Genomic DNA, 25,061 nt, shown 5'->3' with positions numbered 1-25,061 from the left:
TCTTCTCTACTGCGCTGAAATGGGTCTCTCTCTCTCACACATGTGAAGTCGGAAGCTGTTGAATTTGAAGCTGCAACTGCAGAAGTAAAGATTGACTTGCGTGGCTTAGAAGATCTCCTCTTTGGAACTGTGCTGTAGGTTCATTTGAACCTCCTTTGAAAGCCGCAACTTTTGGTGGTGGAATGAAGTCAATCCGACGAACGGTTTGCAAGATATCGACTGCCCTAGTTTGAAGCCGGAAACTGCTGAAACTGAAGCTGCAACTGCAGAAGTAAAGATTGACTTGCGTGGCCTAGAAGATTTCCTCATCTGAACTGCGCTGTAGGTTCATCTGAACCTCCTCTGGAAGCCGAAACTTTTGGTGGTGGAATGAAGTCAATCCGACGGTCGATTTGTGATATATGGTCTGCCCTAGTTTGATAATGAAGCCGCTAATGCTGATGCTGCTGATCTAGGGTTTTCTACTGCTGATATGAATCAGATTTATTGTACTATTTCTCTCTGCTGAATTATTGAAGATAAAAGAAGATTTGATCAAAGGGTTTCCCCACACATTGTGGGGTTTGTCCCTGGCTAGCCGCCACATCTTGTGTCTCTTGTCTTGGCTTGTTTTCTGTCGATCGTTTAATGTTCTATCCGCACTTTACTTTATGTACATGTGATTGCTAATTGGTGGAATATAATAAGAAAAATAGAAGTAAACTGTTATAAGCATAGAACATACCATAACTTAACAACGAACATGAGTTACAACAAACCTCAGGTAGATCATACTCAATCTGCTTCAAGAATGAATATCAATAGAAATTACAATCATCAGGTCAGTAGATTCGATAATCGCAAGAACTTTTTTAATGGCCAATGCTTTTCATGTCATAACTTTGGACACAAAGCTACTCAATGTGTTGCTTACAAGACCATCATGATGAGAGAAGCACGAAATCAAAGGAATGTGATAGGGATCATGAAACGGACCTACAATAACTTTTCTCTTCTTGAAAATGAAATAGAATGCTCAATTTGCTACAAATTTGGTCATGAAGAATCTGAATGCAGGAGTAAATTTCAGCAAACATCTCAGAAGGAGCAAACTTCATTAAGTCCCAAAATATGGAAAAAGAAAGAACTGCAACCAGAAAGATGTGGTATAGCCTTGTATGCAGAAGGACAAGAAAATCAGTGGTACATCGACAGTGGATGCTCAAAACACATGACAGGTGACAAAGGAAAGGAAAAGAAGGTCTCATTTGGAAATGACACTCCTGCTTTCATAAAAGGTAAAGGCTTTGTTCTCTTAAAAGAAAAGGTTAAAGTTGGAAATGTTATGCATGTTGATGGTCTAAAGCATAACCTGTTGAGTGTAAGTGAAATGTGTGATCAAGGAAATGAAGTAGTATTTCGATCAAATGGATGTTTTGTTCGTGAGCTTGATATAGGTGAAACAGTGATCAAAGGTATAAGAACTCTTGTTAGACTAGGTAGTAACTCCACAAAATTCAATTCGTTGATTTCATTTAGGTTGGTGTTTATTATATACATGAGGGAGAGACTGTTCACTTCATCTCCCGATGACTGTTCATATTATTTATTATTTATTTACATTAATTACATTCACCCAATCCTGATGATTAGGTGTCAACATCCCCCCCCTTAATCTGAAGGGATGTTGGTGAGTCCAAGCATCATTCTGAATCGTTCAAGCTTTTCTCTTCCAAGCACTTTGGTGAAGATGTCTGCAATTTGCTCATTAGTGGAACAATGACGGAGATAGATTGTTTTGGCCTCAACATGATGTCGAATTAGATGATATTTAGTATTGATGTGCTTCGTTCGATCATGGAACTTAGGGTTCTTGGCCAACTTTATTGCAGAGGTATTGTCAATCATGAGTGGAGTTGATTGTACTTGTTTTACCTGCAAATCTTCAAGAATTTTCCTGAGCCACACAATTTCTTTTGTTGCCTCAGCTGCTGCCATGTATTCTGCTTCTGTTGTGGAATCTGCTGGAACTAATTGTTTGCGTGATCTCTAGGAGACAGCTCCTGATCCAAGACTCATAACATATCCTGAAGTAGATACCCCAGTTTCTTTGTCTCCATCGAAGTCTGAATCAGAGTATCCAATCAAGCTAAAGTCGTCCACCCGTGTATATTTGATTCCAAAGTCTTGAGTTCCCTTCAAGTACCTTAGAACTCTTTTTGTAGCAGACCAATGTCCCTCACAAGGATTTTGCATAAACCTGGAGAGGATTCCAACAACAAATGAAATGTCTGGTCTGGTAGTAGTTAAGTAGTTGAGACTTCCTACAAGTTTTCTGTACTTTGTTGCATCCTCAAATTCTTTTCCTTCAGTAGATGTGAGCGTTAAGTTTTGTTCCATTGGAGTAGTAAGATGATTGCGTTCTGTTATGCCAAACTTGTTCAACAAATATCCAATGTATTTCTTTTGAGAAAGAAATATGGACTTCGGATGTTGGGTTACTTCAATACCAAGATAGTAATGAACATAGCCCAAATCAGTCATTTCAAAACTTTTCCCCAATTCCTTATTTATGGATGCAATGTAGCTTTCGTTGTTCCCTGTCATCAAAAGATCATCTACATATACCACAAGATATAAAACTGTTTTGCCAACTTTCTTGACAAATAAAGTTGCATAATCAAGATCATAATGTTTGAAATTGAGTTTCAAAAGATGCTCAGTTAGTTTTTCATACCAAGCTCGCGGTGCTTGTTTGAGGCCATACAAGGACTTCACAAGTTTGCATGCTTTATGTTCATGTCCTTTCATAGCAAATCCTTCAGGCTGGGACTGTAAAGACTGTCCTACGTTAAAGAAGTTAAAGAGTCCTTACCGAAACTGTAAAGATTACTGGAACTGTGAACTGTATTAATTGATTTGATGGAGTACTTACCTGATCTGCTACGACTGTTGCGATGATCTGCTGCAGAACTTCTCTCGTTACCGAATGACCAAACCACCCAGCCGAACCGAGTATACCTGGATACTCAATCCAGTATGCCTCTCAACCGAAGCATACCGTTCCCCCGTGCCCAGAGACTTCAAAACAAGTAAGGCTCAATAGTTTCGAATTATAAGCAGTATGGATAATTTCCTCTCCTTCAGCACTCTCCTTCGTCCTTCAACAACCCCCGGTTCAGTTTTCCCACTCACAGTCAATACAACCTCCCCCTTGAGACATAGAACACCCCCCCTTTTATAGCAGAGGTTCCTCCCTCTCTACGCATCAGTTCACCGCCTTTATGAAAGGATCAGATTTTGTTAGGCGGTCACTGCCTTGTCAAGATTTTTGCCTTTAATAGAATCAGATTTTCACAACATCGGATGGTGTCACTTTAATTTATGACAGATGGTACTTTAATTTAAATAGTATAAAACCATGATGATTTAAATATTACATATTATTTTATGTCTTATAAAATATCCGGTTTAATCATAAGGTTTATGGGTTTAGTTTTATTAGTACACCTTTTGGTTTATATATATGTAACCATATGAATAAACTCAACTATATTTCTTAGTGAGTGTATATTTCTTCTATTTACGAGAATTAGGTATTTAGTTACACCTTTGATAATTAATTCATTGATCTTTATAGACATTCTCCATGAATAGTCGATATATAATCGATGTATATATATATATATATATACTTATACTAGTGCATTGTATATGATGCATGCATATGTAGCTATCACATGCATGCTAATATTGCTATGTTGTTCGGGATTTGAGATGGGTTGTTACATACACCCCTCCTTCAAAAGAACTTCGTCCCGAAGTTAAGGGTTTATAAAGTATATTGATAATTCCTTTAAGTTATGTAAGGATTGTATTATGTGATTGAATTTTCATTTATGTTCTTGAGGACACTTTAAAATTTTGAGATTTTGAGCGCTGATAGATTTCCAATTTTAATAGTCATGCCTTTCCCAAACCAGGTTCCCAAGCTATTCTAAAATCATCCTATCCTTCCTAATCTCTTCCGCTCCCATCCTATCCGTCCTCTACTGGAGTATGCCATGGCGTCAGCTATACTGACCTAACCATGCATAAACTCTAAGGATGGCAGCGTCGACTATATCGACCTGATTTCCCAGTAGGCATCCGGCAATCATCATCACACGTCTAGGGGAGCGTGACTCGCACAATCCTCCCATGACCCCAGGTTTTAGAGGATAAACGGTGGGCAACACCTCCACCCCTCCCAGTAGAATCAGGGTTAATACCCTTTCATGGAATCTCTTTGAGCCTTAATTGTTCTGAAGTTTCTGTCATCACGTGGTCATTTGGTAACGGATTTTATCTGCAATCATAAACACTTGTCCATGCATTTATAACATGTGCATTAATATTTTCAAACAAAACACCTAGCATATGTATATTTCATACATGTCATTTAAAGTATAACATACCTTGCCATAATCTATTCATGTCATTAGCTTTCATATTTACAATATAATCATTCTTTCGTGTATTGCTTGTGCATAAAACTCATGACTTTAAATTGCTAACTGACACTTGATATTGATCTTACGAGCACATATCGTTATGTTCCAAACTTTCATTGATCTGCATGTGTTTGCTCAGTAACAACTAACTGGGTTATTGTCTTACTTGGTAACGAAATGCATCATATGGACAGTCATTAGCAAGGACAAATCTCAATTCCTTCTTTTTACAATAATGTTTATTTGGTGTATTCTTTTATATATGACTGTTTGAAATACCTAGCTCAAAGTATGGTATGCAACACATTTTGGGAACATATTTTGTACTCAACATTTCTTTTAACAATAATACACTGAACACTGCTCTATGTTTAAATGGTAGTACTCTTTCAACACCTTGGCCCTATAGGTTGAATTTATGCTCATGGAACCTTTGCTCAGGTTGTATTCATCACTTATCTTATTGCTAAATTAGGTCTGAATGTTGCGTAGTATCCGTTCCTATTGACTGTTTCACCACCAAGGAGTTGATATTCATGCCAAGTGAACTATTGTTTCCAGATCTTTTGCCAGTGCACATTCCCGGGTCCGAACTTAAGTTCTATGCATTATACCAGTTATTTATATGCCTCTATATGAAATGGCTGTTGCAATTCTGAGTTAATTCCTCATCACATGGCGTTTAATAGCAGTGTATTCCTTGTTGAATAATTGAGAATGGTATAAAGAACCGCTTGAGCTCAATTGTCTGGTTCTGTTTATCATTTAACTGGAAGTATAGTGGAAAAACTGTTCATCAGAGAGACTTTGGTTAATGGATCCAAGGGACTTGATTTTGATTGCAGACATTCAAGAGAACCAATACCACGACTTCTTGATATTGATTCTTCTTACTTATATATATTTGGACCATACCCTAGAGAGGTTAAATCACCGAAATAAAACCAATTCGAATTTCCATAAGATGCCAAGAAGTATAATAACAAGGATGATATATGATGTTAATATTTTGTTCAATTTGATCTATGGCTTTTTAAAGGATCAATAATTTCAGTACAAATTCAGGAGCCATAGATACATTACTTAGAGATCACTGAGTATAGAAAGGTTAGAACAGATAGGTGATCATACCTTTAACCATTCTTTCACTGGTACCCTCCAAGATTGAAACTTCTGAGAAATACCACTGATGATTCCAAGGTGCAAGGATTGATACTCCAATTTCTACTTCAGGAACCAAGTAATCTTCGACTTTCTTCCTCATCCTAGCCCTTGTTCCTTGTTAGAAAACCAAATATAGTGTAGTACAAGCAATATTTTCTGAACTTCAGAGATTATTTGTGAGGTTAACAGTACTTCTTTTAGATTTATTCTTCCATCAACAACCAATTATACCTCAGAAATTAACCACAGTAGTAAGGAGAAAGCAGAGATCACAATAGACAATAAGAGGCACCAGAAATTAGGTCCAAGACCAGGGCAAAACCCAATCAAATCCTGCTTAGAGAGATCCTTCAAAATACATAAAGACAAGGACTATACTGACCCAAGAAGACTTCCACAAGTGGGAGGTTGATTCTCTCACAAGACTGGAATGTACCCTTCCTATACAACATTAGATCCAGATCTTCAGTTTCTTACCTGATCTGCTACGGCTGTTGCGATGATCTGCTGCAGAACTTCTCGCGTTACCGAATGACCAAACCACCCAGCCAAACCGAGTATACCTGGATACTCAATCCAGTATGCCTCTCAACCGAAGCATACCGTTCCCCCGTGCCCAGAGACTTCAAAACAAGTAAGGCTCAATAGTTCCGAATTATAAGCAGTATGGATAATTTCCTCTCCTTCAGCACTCTCCTTCGTCCTTCAACAGCCCCCGGTTCAGTTTTCCCACTCACAGTCAATACAACCTCCCCCTTGAGACATAGAACACCCCCCCTTTTATAGCAGAGGTTCCTCCCTCTCTACGCATCAGTTCACCGCCTTTATGAAAGGATCAGATTTTGTTAGGCGGTGACTGCCTTGTCAAGATATTTGCCTTTAATAGAATCAGATTTGATATTTGCCTTTAATAGAATCAGATTTTCACAACATCGGATGGTGTCACTTTAATTTATGACAGATGGTACTTTAATTTAAATAGTATAAAACCATGATGATTTAAATATTACATATTATTTTATGTCTTATAAAATATCCGGTTTAATCATAAGGTTTATGGGTTTAGTTTTATTAGTACACCTTTTGGTTTATATATATGTAACCATATGAATAAACTCAACTATATTTCTTAGTGAGTGTATATTTCTTCTATTTACGAGAATTAGGTATTTAGTTACACCTTTGATAATTAATTCATTTATCTTATAGACATTCTCCATGAATAGTCGATATATAGTCGATGTATATATATATATATATACTTATACTAGTGCATTGTATATGATGCATGCATATGTAGCTATCACATGCATGCCTCACATGCATGCTAATATTGCTATGTTGTTCGGGATTTGAGATGGGTTGTTACAGGGACATAAAAACATTCTCTTTTAGATCTCCATTCAAGAAAGCAGTTTTTACATCCATTTGATGGACTTTCCAACAGTTCTGAGCTGCTAGGGCAAAGAGTGTCCGGATGGTAGTCCATTTTGCTGTGGGGGCAAAAGTCTCTTCATAATCGACCCCTTATTTCTATGCAAAACCTTTTGCCACAAGCTTGGCTTTGTGCTTGTCAAGTGAGCCATCAACTTTATACTTGTTCTTGTAGACCCACTTGCAGCCAATTGGTTTGGTTCCTAATGGAGGATCAACCAGCTTCCAAGTGCCGTTCTTTATGAGGGCATCACACTCCTTTTGCATCACTTCTTTTTATTCATCATTAGAAGCAGCGTCTATGAAGGAAGTTGGTTCAAAATTTGTAGACAAGTTCAATTCACAATCAAAAGAAACATCCGTATCAACAGGTGAATTAGAGTCATCTACATCACCTCCATTTTGCCGGTTTGAATTTCTAGTTCCTGTCTTTCCAACCTCATTAGGATGAACACTTTCAAGTGTCTTTGTCAGCCACTTTGGGGGACCTTTCTCAGATGGTCCAGGCTGCTCCGTTGATTGAGTTGGGATTGAATCAAGATTGAGTCTCCCAATTCTATCAATCACATCACTTAAAGCATTATCCGTTGTTGGAGTTTCATGCGGGGGAGAGTGTTCTTCAGAAGAAGATTCCACATATTGATCTAGTATAGGAATCCCCCCTTCAAGATGTGGAATCCGATTATCAAATTCTTGAAATGATTTTGCATTGGCGAATCTATCCAAGCGATCAAGCTGCTGCTCAACAACATTGTTAGTTTTGGATGATTCAAGAAAAATTACATCTCTAGATACAACAAACTTTTTATTGACTTCATCATAGAGACGGTATGCTTTGGAGGTGTTTGAATACCCCAGGAAGATACACTTATGACTTCTTGCACCAAGTTTGTTTCTATGTACCTTTGGTATCAAGGCATAATAGGTGAAACCAAAGACCGTGAGATGCTTTACTGAAGGAACATGCCCATACCACATTTCATATGGAGTCTTGTTTCTAATAGCATTAGATGGACATCTATTCTTTATATATGCAGCACATAGAACAACATCAACCCAAAACATTATTTTTACATTTTTGAAGAAGAGCATGGGGCGTACCATATTTAAGATTGTCCTATTCATTCTTTCAACTACACCATTCTGTTGGGGATTATAAGGCACAGTGGTTTGATGTTTGATCCCATGTTGGCGAAGATAGTTTTCAAATTCATTTGATGTGTATTCTTTTTCATTATCAGTGCGAATAGACCCAATATGACATTGTGCATCATTTTCAATCCATTTATGAAAGTTCTTGAATGTTTGAAAAGCTTCAGATTTGTTCTTCAATAAATAAACCCAACACATTCTGGTGTGGTCATCAATAAATGTCATCATATATTTATTTCCATTTGCAGAAGGAACAGGCATTGGCCCATATAAATCTGAATGAATGAGTTCAAGTTTTCTATGTGCTCCTGAATGTGAATCATGAAAACACTGTTTGCTTTGCTTTCCTAGAATGCAAGCATCACATTGCTTAAATTTCCTAGGAATTGTAGGCAAACCAGTGACACCATTTTTCTTCAACAAGTGGAGGCTGCCATAGTTCAAATGTCCAAATCTAGAATGCCATAATAAACTTGATGGAAGTGTACCTTCTTCATAATGATAATTGTATGAGAAATGTTGTGCACGAACAGAGGTACCTTGTAGCTTGAGAAGCCTTTCTTTTTCTATTCCCCTCATGACAAGTGAGTGGTCAGATGTTTTTCTTACCTCAAGCTTGCCATCAAACATATGAATGGAGTGACCTTGCTGGTGGATGTGGACCATGGACATCAAGATATAGAACATGATGTAGAAGAAACTCTGGAAGACCAGGCAATTTAAGCCTGATTGTGCCAAGCCCCGATGGCTTGATTTTTGATTGGTCTGCAAAGTATATTGCTCCATCAACATTGTTAGTAAATTCTTCAAAAAAATCTTTTCTATGAGTCATGTGGCAAGTTACTCCTGAATCAAGCAACCAATCATTTTTCCAAGAAGCAAGTAAAGCATTAAATAAATCTTCATTTACTCCAATATCACATTGTGCCACAACATAGTGAGCGGATTCAGGTGCTTTACCTTTGTCTGTGTCATTAGTTTTAACTTTCTGTTGGTTTCTTTGCTGCTCAATTTTGTCCCATGGTAACTTGTATGTAGAGACATCATGTGATCGATTTCTTTTGCAGCGTATGCAGTGCAAATTTGCCTTTTCTCCTTGAGAGTGTCTGCCTCCCTTGCCTCTAAAATATCTTCCTCTTCCTCTTCGACCACCTCTTCCTCTTCCTCTTCGACCACCTCTTCCTCTTGAAGAATCTTGAGCAGGATGCTTTTCTTTATGAGCAAGGCACACAGGCTCTTCAAAAGATTCAGGGGCTGTCTTCTTTCCAAAAGCTTTTTCTCTTTCAGCAAATTTTTTCACAAGAGAGTTAAAGGTAATGTCTTTAAGATTTCCATTTGCTTGCAATGACTCAAATAATTGGAGTAAGTAGGATAAAGTGCCTTGAGAAAAGCAATAAGAGGAATATCCAATTCAACCTTAGTGGTTTTGATATCATTCATTATAGACTTTACTTCAGATGCAAGAGCAAGAAGATCATTATTTTGCAATTCAAGAGTGAAGAGTTTAATCATGAGTTGAACAACTTCAAGTGTAGAATGTGAGTCATAGAGTTCTTTTATCTTTTGTAAGGCTTCGAAAGCAGTGGAATATGACGAAATATGGCGACTCACCTCTTTACTTATAGATGCTGCAATTAATGCATAAGCTTTGCTGTTCTTATTTTCCCATATGGCGAGCTCTTTGCCTGAGGTAGGTTGTTCTGGCTCTTTGTCTCCGTCTCTATGCACACTCCTTTCCACAACTCATTGAAAATGAGGGTGTGTTTTATCATCCGGGACCACTCAGGATAGTTCTCTTTGCCAGTGAGAACTATTCCTACAATGGATATGATTGAATGCATACTGTAACAAAAGCTTCTGCTACAAAATTTTACTCTTAATGGGAAAAATATAATTTTGTTATGACTGGACAACAAATTCAATTGGACAACAAATGTCAATACCCAAGACTGTAAATACACAAAACTGTACAACGCATTCAACACTTCATGCCATAGTGCTTTGACCCACGATCTTGTTTTAAAAAACTCTATTCAACACATGGCATTCAACGATTTTTATATACCAAAAAAAACTTCAACGCATACAAGAGTGGGGCACCATATGGTGATACCAGTGTTCAATATATGGTCGGACAAGCGATCATTGTAATACACCAAGACTGTGTATTAAGGCAGCGTAAATACAAAAGACTTCAATATATGGGGCAACATTCAATAGATTTAATGTAAATAATGTAATTAGTAGCAGCACTGCCCGATACAAGAACTGATACTAGTCATAGGTTTTGTTTTTTTTACTCACACTTGAACCACAACCGAACAATCTGCTCTGAAACATAGCTGCCCATCGATTTCTCAATGCACATTCTTATTACAACAGTCATTCAACATATTTGAGTCCTTCAACAGAAAATATGGTCAAAAGGAAACCACTTTCCATCCTCCAGGATGAAAACACCGAGATCAACAGAGGTAAAAGCACTGTTACCAAATCTTTCGGCCTCAAGGCACTCAACGCCTTCAATACCATAACTTATACATACTCAAGGGAGGACAACAACAGTGCTATCTAAGCAAAATTGATGAACACTGGCTATGGCACAGAAGATTGGGGCATCTAAGCTTCCCTCAAATAAGGAAAGCATGCAAATACCAGGCTGTTCGTGATCTTCCTGATATCCGCATTCCAAAGAATACAATATGCAAATCATGTCAATTTGTTAAGCAAACTAGCGCTGATTTCCCTGAAAATGAAGGATCAGCTAGTAAGCCTCTTGAACTTGTTCATACCGATTTATGTGGTCCATCAAGGAAAAAGTCATTTTGTGGAGAAGAGTAATTTATATTGTTCATTGATGAATTTTCCAGAATGTGTTGGATAGGACTTCTGAAGCATAAAGATGAAGCATTTGAAAAATTCAAAGCCTTCAAAGCTTTGGTTGAGAATGAATCAGATCGTAAAATCAAATGCCTCAGATCTGATTGAGGAGGGGAATTTACCTCGGATGAATTCTTTGACTTTTGTGAAGAACATGGAATAAGAAGGAAATTCTCCACTGCAAGTAATCTTCAACAAAATGGAGTGGTAGAAAGGATGAATAGAATTGTTCAACAAATGGCTCGTGCTATGCTAGATGAATATGGAACTCCTGCAACCTTCTAGGGTGAAGCTGCATTTGCTACTGTCACTATTCTCAACAAAACAAACATTTGGTTAAACAACACTCAAACTCCTCATGAACTTTGGTATGGTAAGACTCCTACTGTAAAATACTTCAAAGTTTTTGGAAGCAAATGTTACATCAAAAGGACTGATGAAAAACTTGGTAAGTTTGAACCCAGAGCAGATGAAGGTATTTTCCTTGGTTACTCTTCCTGAAGTAAAGGATATAAATGTTATAACAAAAGACTAGGGAAAATTATTGAAAGTATTGATGTTGTGGTTGATGAAACATGCAAAAATCCAAGGCAAATAAAAACTGAAGAGCATGAAGAAGATGAGGATTATCCTTCCACATCAAGTCAGACTAATTCTGAAGAAGCAACCAATGAAGCACCATAAGAAGAGATAACGGTAGAAGAAAAGACTCGATCCAGGTATGTTTAGAAAAATCATCCAAAAACTCAAATTTTGGGACAGAAAGATGCTGGTGTGCAGACAAGAACTATTTCAGAAGCTTCAAGCTATCTAGCATCACTATCCTCCACTGAACCTCAAAATGTAAGTGAAACATGCAAAGATGAATGTTGGGTCAATGCCATGAATGAAGAACTTGAGCAAATTGAAAAGAATAATACTTGGGAATTAGTTCCCAGACCTCATGATAAGAATATCATAGGAACTAAATGGATTTTAAAAAACAAGCTGAATGAAAATGGAGAAGTGATTAGAAACAAGGCTAGACTTGTTTGTAAAGGATATGCTCAATAAGAAGATATAGATTTTGAAGAAACTTTTCCTCCTGTTGCTAGACTTGAAGCTATAAGAATGTTCCTTGCTCTCTCTAGTTTTTAGAAATTCAAAGTATACCAAATGGATGTAAAATCTGCCTTTCTTAATGGAGACTTAGAAGAAGAAGTCTATATTGAGCAACCAGACGAGTTCATTCTTGGAAATGATGCAAAATTTGTATGCAGACTCAGAAAAGCTCTCTATGGTCTAAAAGAGCCTAGTACTACCATCTTGACAAGTATTTCCATCAACAAGGTTTTTCAAAAGGGTCAGCCGATAGCAATCTATATACAAAGATTGACAATAATAAATTGCTAATACTTGTTGTGTATGTTGATGATATCATTTTTGGTAGCAATGAAGAAGCCATGAGTCGGAATTTTGCTTTGGTAATGCAGCAAGAATTTGAAATGTCCCTGCTTGGTGAGCTTACATATTTTCTTGGTCTACAAGTTCAACAACATAAAAATGGCATTTTTCTGTCTCAAACCAAATATCTCATACAGATCTTGAAAAGGTATGGCATGGAAGATTTTAAACCAGTATGTACCCCAATGGTAACAGGATGCAGTTTTAGCTCAAATGATGGATCAACAACAGTACATCAACCAACTTACAGATCCATGATTGGCAGTCTGCTTTATCTAACAGGTACCCGATCAGACATCATACATGCAGGAGGAATAGTTGGAAGATTCCAAGCAAATCCAAAGGAATCACACCTTCAGGCAGTCAAAAGGATTTTCAAATATCTTCAAGGTACACAAAATTTTGGTTTATGGTATCCTAGTGATACAGATCTTACATTTCATGCATATACAGATGCAGATTGGGCAGGAAGTGTTGATGACAGAAAAAGCACAAGTGGTGGTGCATTCTATATGGGTTCCAGATTAGTGTCTTGGTTCAACAAGAAACTAAGTTCAATTGCATTATTGACAGCTGAAGCAGAATATGTGGCTGCTGCATCTTGCTACACACAACTCCTTTGGATGATGCAACCATTGCAAGACATTCAGATCACATGTACTTCGCCCATTTCCATTCTATGTGATAATACAAGCGCCATCAGTATTTCAAAAAATCCAGTCATGCATTCCAAGACCAAGCACATACCCATCAAATATCATTTTCTACGTGAACAAGTGCTTGAACAGAAGGTCAAATTGGAGTATGTTCCCTCCAAAGAACAGGTTGCTGATATATTCACCAAACCACTGCCCAGAGAGACATTTGAATATCTCAGACAGAAGCTAGGAGCAGTTGATGCATCATCCTGCGGTTAAAACTTCTCTGTTTCAGAGAAAAGTGGTTATACGCGAGTTTCCTTAAGCGTGGTCGCGTACATATGCTGGTTTCTGTGGTTATAGTCGCGTATATGTTGACTTGATGAAAAGAAGTGGGCCAGATCTAGGATGAAAGGAGTCTGATATGGGTTTGACAATGATCATCTGGCACATGTTTAGGGGGAGCATATACTTATAATAATGCATTGTTGGCATTATCTTAGAAGATCTTGGTATGAATTCACACAATTGTTTTTGATTCAGGTGGAACAAGTTCAGGGGGAGAACATGGTTGCTGGTCTGGATGCTGATTGACATATGCTACTAGTTGCTGATAATTATCATGGTCTTGTTTGGTCTCTGTTATATATGTCATGTATTTTTTTTTAATGTAAAGGTCATGAAACGACCTATTTTGTTACCCCACTATGCATGGGATGGATGATGTAATGTTCTTGTTTTGACATGTATAAACAATTGGTATATCCCCACTTGGTTGGGAGATGGATGTATATATGAGTCATTGGTGATAAGAAGGTCATTTATGATGTATGTATAGAGTCATGTTCTTCTTTTAGAACATCTTTTTGCAGACCTTGCTTATATTCAGGGGGAGCATGAAGCTCAATCAACACATTTCAGCATATCAGAGATTTCAACATGAACTCAAGGGGAGCATAACCCTTTGCCCTTGATGACAAAGTGGGAGAGTGACTTGGGGTTGCTATCAAGTCCAAAGGGGGATATTGTTGGCATTATGACACAGATTTGGCACTATGACACAGGTGTTGTCCTTGTTGGCAACTCACTCAGATGACAGATCACAGTTCAAACCTACAAAATGAAGAAAGAGAGGTATACGCAAGTTCCCTATTGACCAAGCCGCGTGTACACGCGGGTTAGCAGACCAAAAGGTGCGTATATCGTACGCATGCACTATCACAGAAGGAAAGGCACGTACATGTTGGGAAACTAAATATTGGTATGTGGTATTTGGTCCATGGTATTTTGATCCTGGTATTGGTCCAAGGTATCTGGTTTGAAGTGTTGACCCCAGGTATTTGGTCCAAGGTATTGGTCCTAAGTGGTTTTGGTCCATGGTATTGAGCAAGGCCTAAGACTATAAAAGGAGGAGAAGATCATTAGGCAAAGGCACTCAAGTAATGAATATCTGATGAAGAGCAAGATCTGATATACAGATTATTGGGTTGTGGTGCATAGCTGGATTTGAACTGAGGATGAACCTTTGCTTGATGAAGGATAAGATCTATTGATGGGTCAAGATCTTAAGGCTTGAAGTGAAGTATCTCTATGTGGTTTTGATCATTTATCTATATAACTGGCGCATGTTGTAATCTGTAAATATGATGATCTGGGTATAATTGAAGTCTGAATTGTTGTAAAGTTTAAATCATCATTTACAGATCTATACGTAGGTTCACTTTAGAAAAGGCGCGTATACATGTTGGTTCTGCATATCAATACAACGTATATGCAGGTTCGCCTTGAGGAAAGTGCGTATAGTAGTATACACGCAGGTTCGACAAAAGGAAGTAGCGTATATCTCACAAAGCATATTTTATCTACTTCTGTTTGCTGTTGCAATGTTCTGGGTTCTGGTTACTGTTACTGTATTTTGGTTATAGCATTTTGAAAGATCTGATTGAAGGGTTGTCAAGTTAATTGGTTGATTCAGTTTTGGTTGGTGCAAAAGGAGATTGGTTGATGCAGATATATTTGATGATTGAATGATGCTATTGATGGATCCAGTTTGAAAATTTATGAAACATGGTCCCTGGAAGAAAAGAGAAGGTTGTAGCCTTTTGTAAGCCGGCACCTACGTACTAGTAAACATATCAGCTAGTATAAGAGCTAGGGGGTTGTAGCTCCCTTCCAAGAGAAGCTAGAGAATGAGAGAAGGTTGTAGTCTTCTGCAGGTAGAAGCCTGCGTACTAGTATAAGACTGCACCAGTACAAAATTGTAAAAAGAAGTTTCTGATTTAAAAAGAAGATAGAGACGATTACAGCAGGTGGTTTTCACCCACATTGGGTTTCCACCTTATATCTTGTGTTCTTGTGTGTGACTATCTGCTCTCTTTTTTATTGCACCTGGTTACTGTTTATATGGTTCTAATGCACTGATTAAAGATCAACATATGAAGAATTAACTAAATCTTAAGTTTGCAGGATATACGCTGGTTGCCTTAAACACAGTCGCGTATACACGCAAGTTTCATTAACTGAAGTAGCGTATATGAATCTAATTATGGAAATGAAAAATAATTGACTTGCTAATACTGATTCACCCCTCCTCTCAGTATTATTTCCAATAGAATATTCCAAAACACTTTCTGGGTTCTTTGGAATACATGTACCCAAGCCTCCCTGCAAAATTTGAGGCATAAAGCACATCCGATGCTACCCCAAATCAACATGATGTACAAACAGATGCGTGTACCATCAAAGATCATCATACTGCTAGAGTTTTTCAACTCTACTTCTTCTTCTCATCATTTTCTGTTGTACCCAGATTCCACAAGCCCTACGGGGATGCTGTAAAGTGATGCTAGTATGATGAGTTTGAGTCATGTAACATGCCTGGGTAGCTTGAGACTTTGTCATCAAGTGAGTATTACTCTGGGAGGTTTTTTTTTATTTGGTTAATTATCATCTCCTTACGAGGACTTAATAATTAATTGAGTTTTTTCCTCCAAGCATAACCCCAAAGCCAGAGTACAACTTGATGGTGAGGCCTTGGGTGAGTCCTAGTGTTTAGAATCATTGTATATTACCTTTCGTGGAATTTAGTTAGGTCTAGGGGGTCATTTTTTAATTTTTAAAATTTTCCGCAGGGCGGAAATTGGAATAAAATTTGTATCTAAAATGTAATAAGTGATGTCTAGAGAAGTTGTAGGGGGTATAAGTAATAAAAATTGCACCTCTCACCCTCAACTTTCTACTAAAATACACTTTGAGGGGTTAAAAATGTGTTCTAGAGCCTCAAAATCCACTTTTCCTAAGTTTAGTGGAAAATGTGGCAATAAATTAAGTCAACAATTAAATAAATGGAGAAAACTAAATATCCACACATGCCAAATGATGTGGAAATGAGGTGGAAAATCTTATAGGATTTAAAGTTAAGTCCTAAGGTAATGTGGACTCCTAAAATCAAGGAAAAAATATGTGCTCCAAGAAAATCGAATTTTTGGAGGGGACCACAAGATTCCCAAGGAAAAACGCATTTATTAAGGAAGGGAATTCAAATTGCTTGGATGAGTCATCTTTTTGGTGGGCTTTGACTTGGAGTTTTGACTGAAGATGAGTGGAGACTGGTCTCCTACCACTCCACTCCCATATACACTTGTCCCTCCTCAACAACGAGTTAGCTCCTCTCAAGGATTGCATGGGCCTCTCTGGGGAATTTGAATTGCATGATGGAGCTTTGGGATTGTCATCATCACACTTGGCATTTGGTTCTTCATTGGGATCTCCACCCATTCTCCTATATAATTGAGCCTTGGGCTCTCATTTTGTATCTTTTGCAACAAGCTATTGTGCTTGGGGAAGCTCTGCTTCTATGTACTCTTGTTCTTCATTTGAATAAAAAGACTTTGGGGTTCATTCATGATTGTTATTCCATTGGAGCATGTGCTTGGTTCGTTGATGGTATAATTCTCTCTACGTGTGCCTTTGAATTGTATTTCATTTTCTCATATGCTTTTATAGAATTGTAGATGTATAGCTATCTTACATTTACAATTGATTTGTGAATATGCTCTAGGTGTAGACTACTTCTAGTTGTTTTCATATAAATTTCTAGAGTTATCTCACCATTGTTTATTAATTTAATCCATATGAGCTAATGTGTGTTGGAAGTTTTGTAGAGGATCATTATTGAATCAACTAGCAAGCGTGAGGGGAGTCTTCAAAAGACCATCCCACTCTTGACATTGTTTTCAAAGAACTGTCATCGTTATTTGAATTTCATAATTCTAATGTTTAGAAGTACTTGTTCTTGCAGAGTTCTCTTTTACATATTTTATGCATAAGTCAAATATCAAAAAGTTTTTTATATCTTTTGATCTTGTGCTTTCATCTCTTTATTTAGCTAATCAAGAGCTTCTTATACGCTAGACAAGTGATGGGTTCTCTTCCCATCACTTGATTTAGTTTTTGTATATTATTTTGTAGTGTTATCATCCCACTTACATGCTCTCTTTTCACACTAACTTTGGTTTTTAATTTTTCAGCCCTAACTCTTTTTCTTGTAGGTCCTCTTAAGCTTCAAGACTCATTCAAAGGAGGCCGCAGGCATTAGGAGATGTGGAGGCTAGGCCGTATATAATTTTGGAGCTTGTATTCTCTAATTGTAGAATCTTTTCATCTCTTTTTGAGGCTCTCATTCTTGAAGGGATTTCTTTGTTGTTTCAAGATCTCACATTGTATCTTTTCATTATTTCTTGGTCAATCCTCTAAGAGGTTCTAACCTCATTGTAACACTGTAATAATAAAAATTTATGTTTTTGTTGTCGGAGCGTGAGTTTACCCATGGCATCCTATTTCTCCATTTAGGGAGAAAGACTTGTGGGTGGATTGATTGTTAACATTTCTATTTCTTTCATTTTTCACACATATGCATGCTCTAATTGGGAAGTAACACAAATCACATTTCCTTTTCTTCAAGTTTGCTACATGCTTTAAGCTTGCATCACTTAATCATTGTTGCTACAAGTTTCAAGTTTACATTTCCATTTGCAGGGCAATTTACTCCTACTCTATGCAAACATTTCTATCATTTTCTAGCAAACTTTGATACATTTAGCTTGACACTTGTCTAAATAATTCATGCTTTATTGTTATGCAATATTTCCATTTTGAGTATATTGAAGCATTGTGTATTGGACAAGTCTATTTTCCAAAGCAACTATTTACTTTCATGTCAAGCTAATCTTCTTTTCTCAAGTTTAAAGTTCTTTTGCAAAGCTATTGTGGGCATCAAGCTTATCTAAATTTATTTTCAAAGCATTTGCAATTTACATTGAAATTTTTTACATGCGTTTCAAGCTTCATTTGCTTTAGTTTGTTATAGGTTCATCATCTATCTTTAGCAACTCACAATTTTTCATGTAGCTTAGGCATCTTGTGTTTACTTGAGCAACTATACAAGTGATTTTGTGGAGCATATTTCATTGAAGCAATTTCTATCTTTTACATAGCACTTGCAATCTCACTTGCATATCATATTAGACATTCTAATTTAGTTGCATTTTAAACAAATTAACCTCCAAGCATAAGCTTGGTTGATAGAAACCATAGGAAAAGACTTTTTTGGAAAGTTCTTCTAATTGATACGAAATAAGGTAAAAGCATGTGACCCATGCAGTTATGAAGGTGGATTGTCCCCTTGTAGGAACGGAGACACATGCTAGCTACTAAGAGTCAGGGAAAGGGTATCGTTAATGACACCACTGTGTCCTCGATCCCTCTTTCTTACAGTCATCCCAATTTTTACCTTTTGGTAAGAGTTCAAAATGAAGATCTCTCACCTAGATTACGCATTTAGATTAAAAGTAAGTGAGATAATTGCATTCAACTTTAGTTTAGGTGCATTACATATTAACACAACTCATTGTTTTACTTGCAAATAGTCATTACGCTTGTCATTTATAAATGTGTTGAATTGATACTTTGGGCAAGTATTATCTCATTGTGCAAGTAGAATTCTAATTGGTTTCCTTTGCAAGATATTCTTTCCTTGTATGCTTTGGATTAATAAGTGATAATATATCTTGAAAGCATTTAATATCTTGTATTGATTTTGCTAACGTCTTTTGTTTCATTTTCAGGATTACTTGTTTCATTTTCAGGATTACTTGTGTTTCAATCTGAAGCACCTTCTTTCATTTTGAACAAGTATCATTCATTTCCGAAAATATCGCGCGACAATCGAAAATATCGCCTGGTGACTGTAAAAAATTTCTGCATGACCTATAAAAATCCGATTTTGGTTTTTTTCATATCATTTTCATTTTTGATTGCTGGAGAAGGAAGGGGAGGGCTATGCGGTTGCTGCCAAGGAGGGTTTGAGCGTTCTAGGTCCTAGTATTGATATGCTATTCATGGTAATGTTAAATTCTTAAAGTAAAAGTGACATTCTCCTTAATCTTCATTTTCATCCTTTTACTTAAATTTTTAACATTACCATGAAATGACTCAGGATGTTTGAGAGTGGTTCCGGCCTCATTGGATTTCATATGGAGAAAGTAGAATTTTAGATTTCATTCAAAATGCAGCAGACTTATCAGTTTTTTAGGATTTCAGGATTGGGAGATTGTAATGTTTCCAGGTGACACCACCTGCCCAGGCTACCCCTGCCACCAGTAGAGGACGTGGTCTACCTCCTATAGCTCCTACTTCTAGTTCTTCAGCTTCTAGAGCATAGCAAACTCCACTGCCAACTCCACCAGCACCAACAACTACATCTAGAGGGAAAGGGAAAGCTGTGGCATTTTCTCGCAAGAGGGGCAGAGGAAATCAATAGGATTAGACTTTAGTTATTTTCTTATGTGCTTGTAAGTTGTACATGAACAATGAACATTGAATATTCAAGAATCAAGACCAAGCATATCACATTCTAATTTCTAAATAGTAAATTTTGATTCTATTTATTTTTTTAAAGTGAATTATGAACTTTGAGAAGTAATTATATTTTAATTTGATTAGATAAGCTGCAACCTGCAATTTAATATGGATAAAAAACTATATTTCGGTATATATATATATATAAAACGTGTCCCCCATGTCTTGTTTCCAGGTCGTTGCGTTTCGTAATGAATACTCGTATTTACGTGTCCTATGTGTCTCGTGTCCTCGTGTCATGTGACTTAGCTTAGACAATATTGATGTATTGTCTCTGTGGAGGGTGGAGTTTGAGGAGCCCCTCTTGGAGGAGTCACCTTCATGGTTAGAGCCAGTGGCAGATGATCCATTAGAGCAGGGGCAGCAAGAGGAGGACTCGGAGTCAGAGGAGTAGCAGCACTCAAAGGAGGAGTAGGAGGAGGAGGACACTGCGGGAGCATCAGCATCAACACCATCTGCTATAGATATAGGAGAGCATAGCCCCATACCTAGCACTCATTATTTGACATTAGGTGCAGAGGCAGGGTCAGGACCTCCTACTACTAGGGGCAAGCCTGGCAAACAGCCCATCATGTTTTCCCATAAAAGGGGGAGAGGGCAGTGATTTCAGATAGAGAGCTACTAGTTTTATCTGTTATGCTACATATAACTCATGATGATGAGATAATTTTATATATGTGATGTTATTTTGTATTGGTTCTCCATATTTGAGTCCTTGAATGGACAATTATCAGGGATCAGCAGGATTTGGTAACACCTTTGATGTATCATTTCTATTTGACATCATATATATCAGTGTTTTCTTCATATTTATGTGCCAGTGTGTTTATTTCATGTTGTTATTGCTTTATATGTTTAAAAATCTGAAAAAAATGAATATATTATGCATTTTTATGCTTGCCGATATTTGCCGATATTTTGCCGATATTTTCGCCGATATTGCCGATAAGATATTTTCTGGACCCTCGCCGATATTTTCCCGATACCGATATTATCAACACTGGTTTTACTTGTCTTTTCTAGTTTCTAGTAGTTTTTATAACTATTGACTCTTTCATATTTATTATGATATTTTTTTAAACAATATATGACAATTTAAGTTTGATGTTGGCAATTATAACTCATTAATAATGAATTATGAATATGATGCTTCATGAAAGTCGAAAGTTGTTTCATTTCATTTTATAACATTTCATTTCATGTTAGATATTATTTGTTGTAATGGTTACACTTAGCTTACAAGTACAACTTTGCTGATCAATGATGATAAATGTTATATATTGAATTTTGAAAGCTTGAAGCTTTAAGATTGATGAATCATGAGACTCAATATGTTGTATGTTACTAACTTGTGGACGTGGTTGATGAAGATTATAACTTCTAGATGATTGTTGTTATATGGTTCAATCTATGTTTTTTTATATCTAATTCATCATTCTACATGTTTTTGTTGACATATATATCAAAATATAAAAATATAAAAAATATATATATTATAAAAAAGCGCTCCGGGATTCGCTCCCAAACCGGGAGGTTCTGAAAATGTCACTTCCGCACCCGTTTTCTCTCCCACTCCCAAGTAACACTGGACTGTTCTAGCCATTTTAAGTAGTCCCTTGGTGTGACCCTAATAGGCCCTAACCTTCTGCGGCTAGGGTACTGTTTATGTGATCTTCAAGGCCTGTTTTATGTGGCTTTTATGAGGTCTGTTAGGCCTACTTTAGCAGTCCTATGACAAATGTGCCCTATCCTATGTGCTTATGACAGTAATGAAAGGTAGTGATATTGATCTCTTGACAAAGATGTGGGGCACTGATATTTGATCTCTTGACAGTGTGATATATGGCAGTGATATTTTCAATGATGTATTCTTTATGACAGATATATGGCATGACTTGTAGTGTCCTTAAAACAGTGTAATATTTGGCTGTGACATCATCAGTGATATATGACAGTGTGTATGTCAATAATATATGGCAGGGAGCTTATGGAAGTGTTATTATCTTCAGTGATGTATGGCAGTATTCCTTTTTTTCAGTGATATTTGGTAGTATGGCTATATAACAGATGCGTGGCAGTATCCTTGTAATTGTAATGACAGTATTACTTGACAGTGATTTGAGATAGGGGGGTATATGCTACTTGTGACAGTGATATCAAAATTTTTGTGGAGGGATTGAGAATGCCTCCATGATAGCTGCCATCTTATGAGGATCCTATATGATCCAGGGTTGGGTCTAGAAGGCCTAATGTGATTGATGTTGAAAGACCTGTGTCTTATTATTATTGTACTCAGCTGAACATTTGATGAATTCATAAAAAGAAGAATAATTGATTTTTGGGTTTCCCCCTTGTGGGGTTTTGCCTTGGTCTCTGACCTAAATCTTGGTGTCTCTATTGTGTATGCTTTTCTTTTAATGTTCCTTATTGTTCCGTTGCATTGTTGATGTTAATAATTATCTCTATATAATTGCTTATGATGTTATGGGGTGAATGTAATGTGAAATTGTTGAAAAGTTAAACAATGCAATTATCTATAGCAAAGAACTATTGAGCCCTAAAAATTATCACGACTTGAGGAAGACTCTTGTAATTTGCTTATAAGTGCCTTGAAATTGGAGCCAACATAGATGATTGCCCAAATGGATTATGTCACATTAAATAATGGAGAGAGAGGAGTGCCAAAATAATAATTTTTTCTTTAACCAAATTGAATTCTTCGTTGGGGCAAGATGGTTTCTTCTTGGGGTAGTTGGTTTTCTTTTGGGGTAATTGGATTTCTCTTGGGGAAATTCATCCCAAAGTTGCCCCAAATTTCAACAAAATCGGCAAGCATTACAGTCAAAAAGGTCATTGCCAACCACAGGTCGAGGAGCTGATTGAAACTCAGAGAAATGCATCAAGTCCTGGTGATTTGCTCTTAGCCATGGCTTGTAAAGCCTGAAACAACTCATGTTTGTCCAGAGAACAAGACAAAAAGGACTACTCATGCTTAGGAATTTGATAGGGATGTTATATTGATGAACTGCATAGAAGCAAAACAATCAATGGCACAAACACTTGAACATAAAATGCTTTCCAAATGTGCATAAAATGTTTTTTACTCTATCTTGGTTACGAATCGGACCCCATCGGTATTTTCAAGTATGAGATTTCTGTCAAAGGCTTGTTTCCATTTCAAGTAGTGCACTTCAGCTGAATTTGAATGGCATACAGTGCTTCTAAAATTGTTATCAGCATGCATCACACAACTCATCCATTCTGGTTTATATATTTTCAGTAAAAGTGGACACAAATGTCTGAATACAACAGATTAGGCATTGAAATAAACAAATATATCCAAGATAACATTCTATCTCTGAAAAACACTTGAGAGTTGGGTTTTAAAGGTAGGGCATGGCCTAAACTTTTGATAAATGCCCATGTGTGATCTACATACTAGAATTGTTTCTCTCTAAGACATTTCAAATATCTTACATTTGAAGCTTAAATTTCATAGGTCGTGTATAAACAGCAGCACATGGAATTAAAGTAAATAATTATCTTCCTTTGATTCAAATACTTGAATTGTTTATTTATAAGGTTTTAAATGTTCATTTATTTGGCAATTTATTTAATATTAATATAAACAATTTTATCCTAATCTCGCAAAACACAAATGTCTGAATACAACAGATTAGGCATTGAAATAAATAAATATATCCAGGATAACATTCTATCTCTGAAAAAATTTGAGAGTTGGGTTTTAGAGGTAGGGCATGGCCTAAACGTTTGATAAATGCCCATATGTGATCTACTACTAGAATTGTTTCTCTCTAAGACCTTTTCAATAGCTTACATTTGAAGCTTAAATTTCACAGGTCATGTATAACCAGCAGTACATGGAATTAAAGTAAATAATTATCTGCCTTTGATTCAAATACTTGAATTGTTTATTTATTAGATATAAGGTTTTAAAAGTTCATTTATTTGGCACTTTATTTAATGTTATATAAACAATTTTATCCTAATCTCACAATTAAGCCTTTACTACGCAAACTTGTTTTTGTTGAATTGCGTTGTTCAATTTTCGCACTTAGTGAGCACGTTTTACACACGGATCACTTAACATTTAATTACTAGCATCTTTTACAAATGATTATTATCAGACTCATTAAGGATGAATTCAATAGATTTTAATTTAAGGTCATTGTCAGGTTACTGAATGAACTTATGCACAGTAAGTGGTTTTTAACCAGCATAATTCCTAAATGCAAAATCATCTTAAATAAACTGAGAACATATGTAGTGAGGTTTGTGCTTCTAAATGGAGGATATCACATCAGAAAAATGGGACATCTATTTAAGTACATATAGATTATTGGTAAGATTAGTGCCTTTCATGTTAAATTTACTTAGACAAATTGTGTTTATGCTATTAATACCTTGGATGGTTATGCTGTGGTGATTATAGGAAGCTGTTGCTGTCACAACTGAGATACAAGAGGAGCTTCTCTTGAAGATGGGCATTGGTAAGGCTATTATGTTCTCCATCTGGTGAAATCCTGATAAACATTTAATCAATTGTGGAGTGCATTTTAAACAAATTTGTTCTACATTATGCATTCATGAACCTATAACATTTTGAGCTGTATACAATACTTGTGATGATCCAATCTCACTATATCCAGGTTGATTCAAAATACTTCTGTATTTGGGTTTTGTGAATAGCTGCTAAAGCTTTTGACCCTTGGAAATCCTAATCCTCACTTTCTATAAAATTTTGATTGGTAATATGGTAGTTTACTTCATTTTCTTATGGATTTAGTGAGGTGTAAATCTTGAGATTTGATTTTATAACTACTATAAGGCAAATAATCTGAGAAGAATATGCTTCTTTCTTGTGTCTTTGTTAATGCATTTTTGTAGTAATTAAAGTAATTGATTGTACCTAAAGCATAACCATGTTGATATGATGTCC

General features: G+C 36.6%; 1 protein-coding gene across 1 annotated transcript in view; it reads left to right on the top strand.

Annotated features, from left to right (window-relative positions):
- The window catches only part of LOC149177341 (uncharacterized), a 223,769-nt gene that overhangs the window by 131,227 nt on the left and 67,481 nt on the right, over window positions 1-25,061 (top strand). The window contains exon 3 of the mRNA XM_089420096.1: window positions 24,555-24,612. Within this exon, the coding sequence (XP_089276222.1) occupies window positions 24,555-24,612 (58 nt within the window). The remainder of the gene's footprint in view (window positions 1-24,554; window positions 24,613-25,061) is intronic.

Source organism: Pinus tabuliformis, chromosome 4_1 (genome assembly GCF_031772625.1).
Source record: "Pinus tabuliformis cultivar Carrire ecotype Pingquan chromosome 4_1, CPIR1, whole genome shotgun sequence".
In the NCBI taxonomy this organism is placed as follows: Eukaryota; Viridiplantae; Streptophyta; class Pinopsida; order Pinales; family Pinaceae; genus Pinus; species Pinus tabuliformis.
The sequence above is the reverse complement of the archived record's forward strand: the minus strand, read 5'-3'. Positions and strand labels throughout refer to the sequence as shown.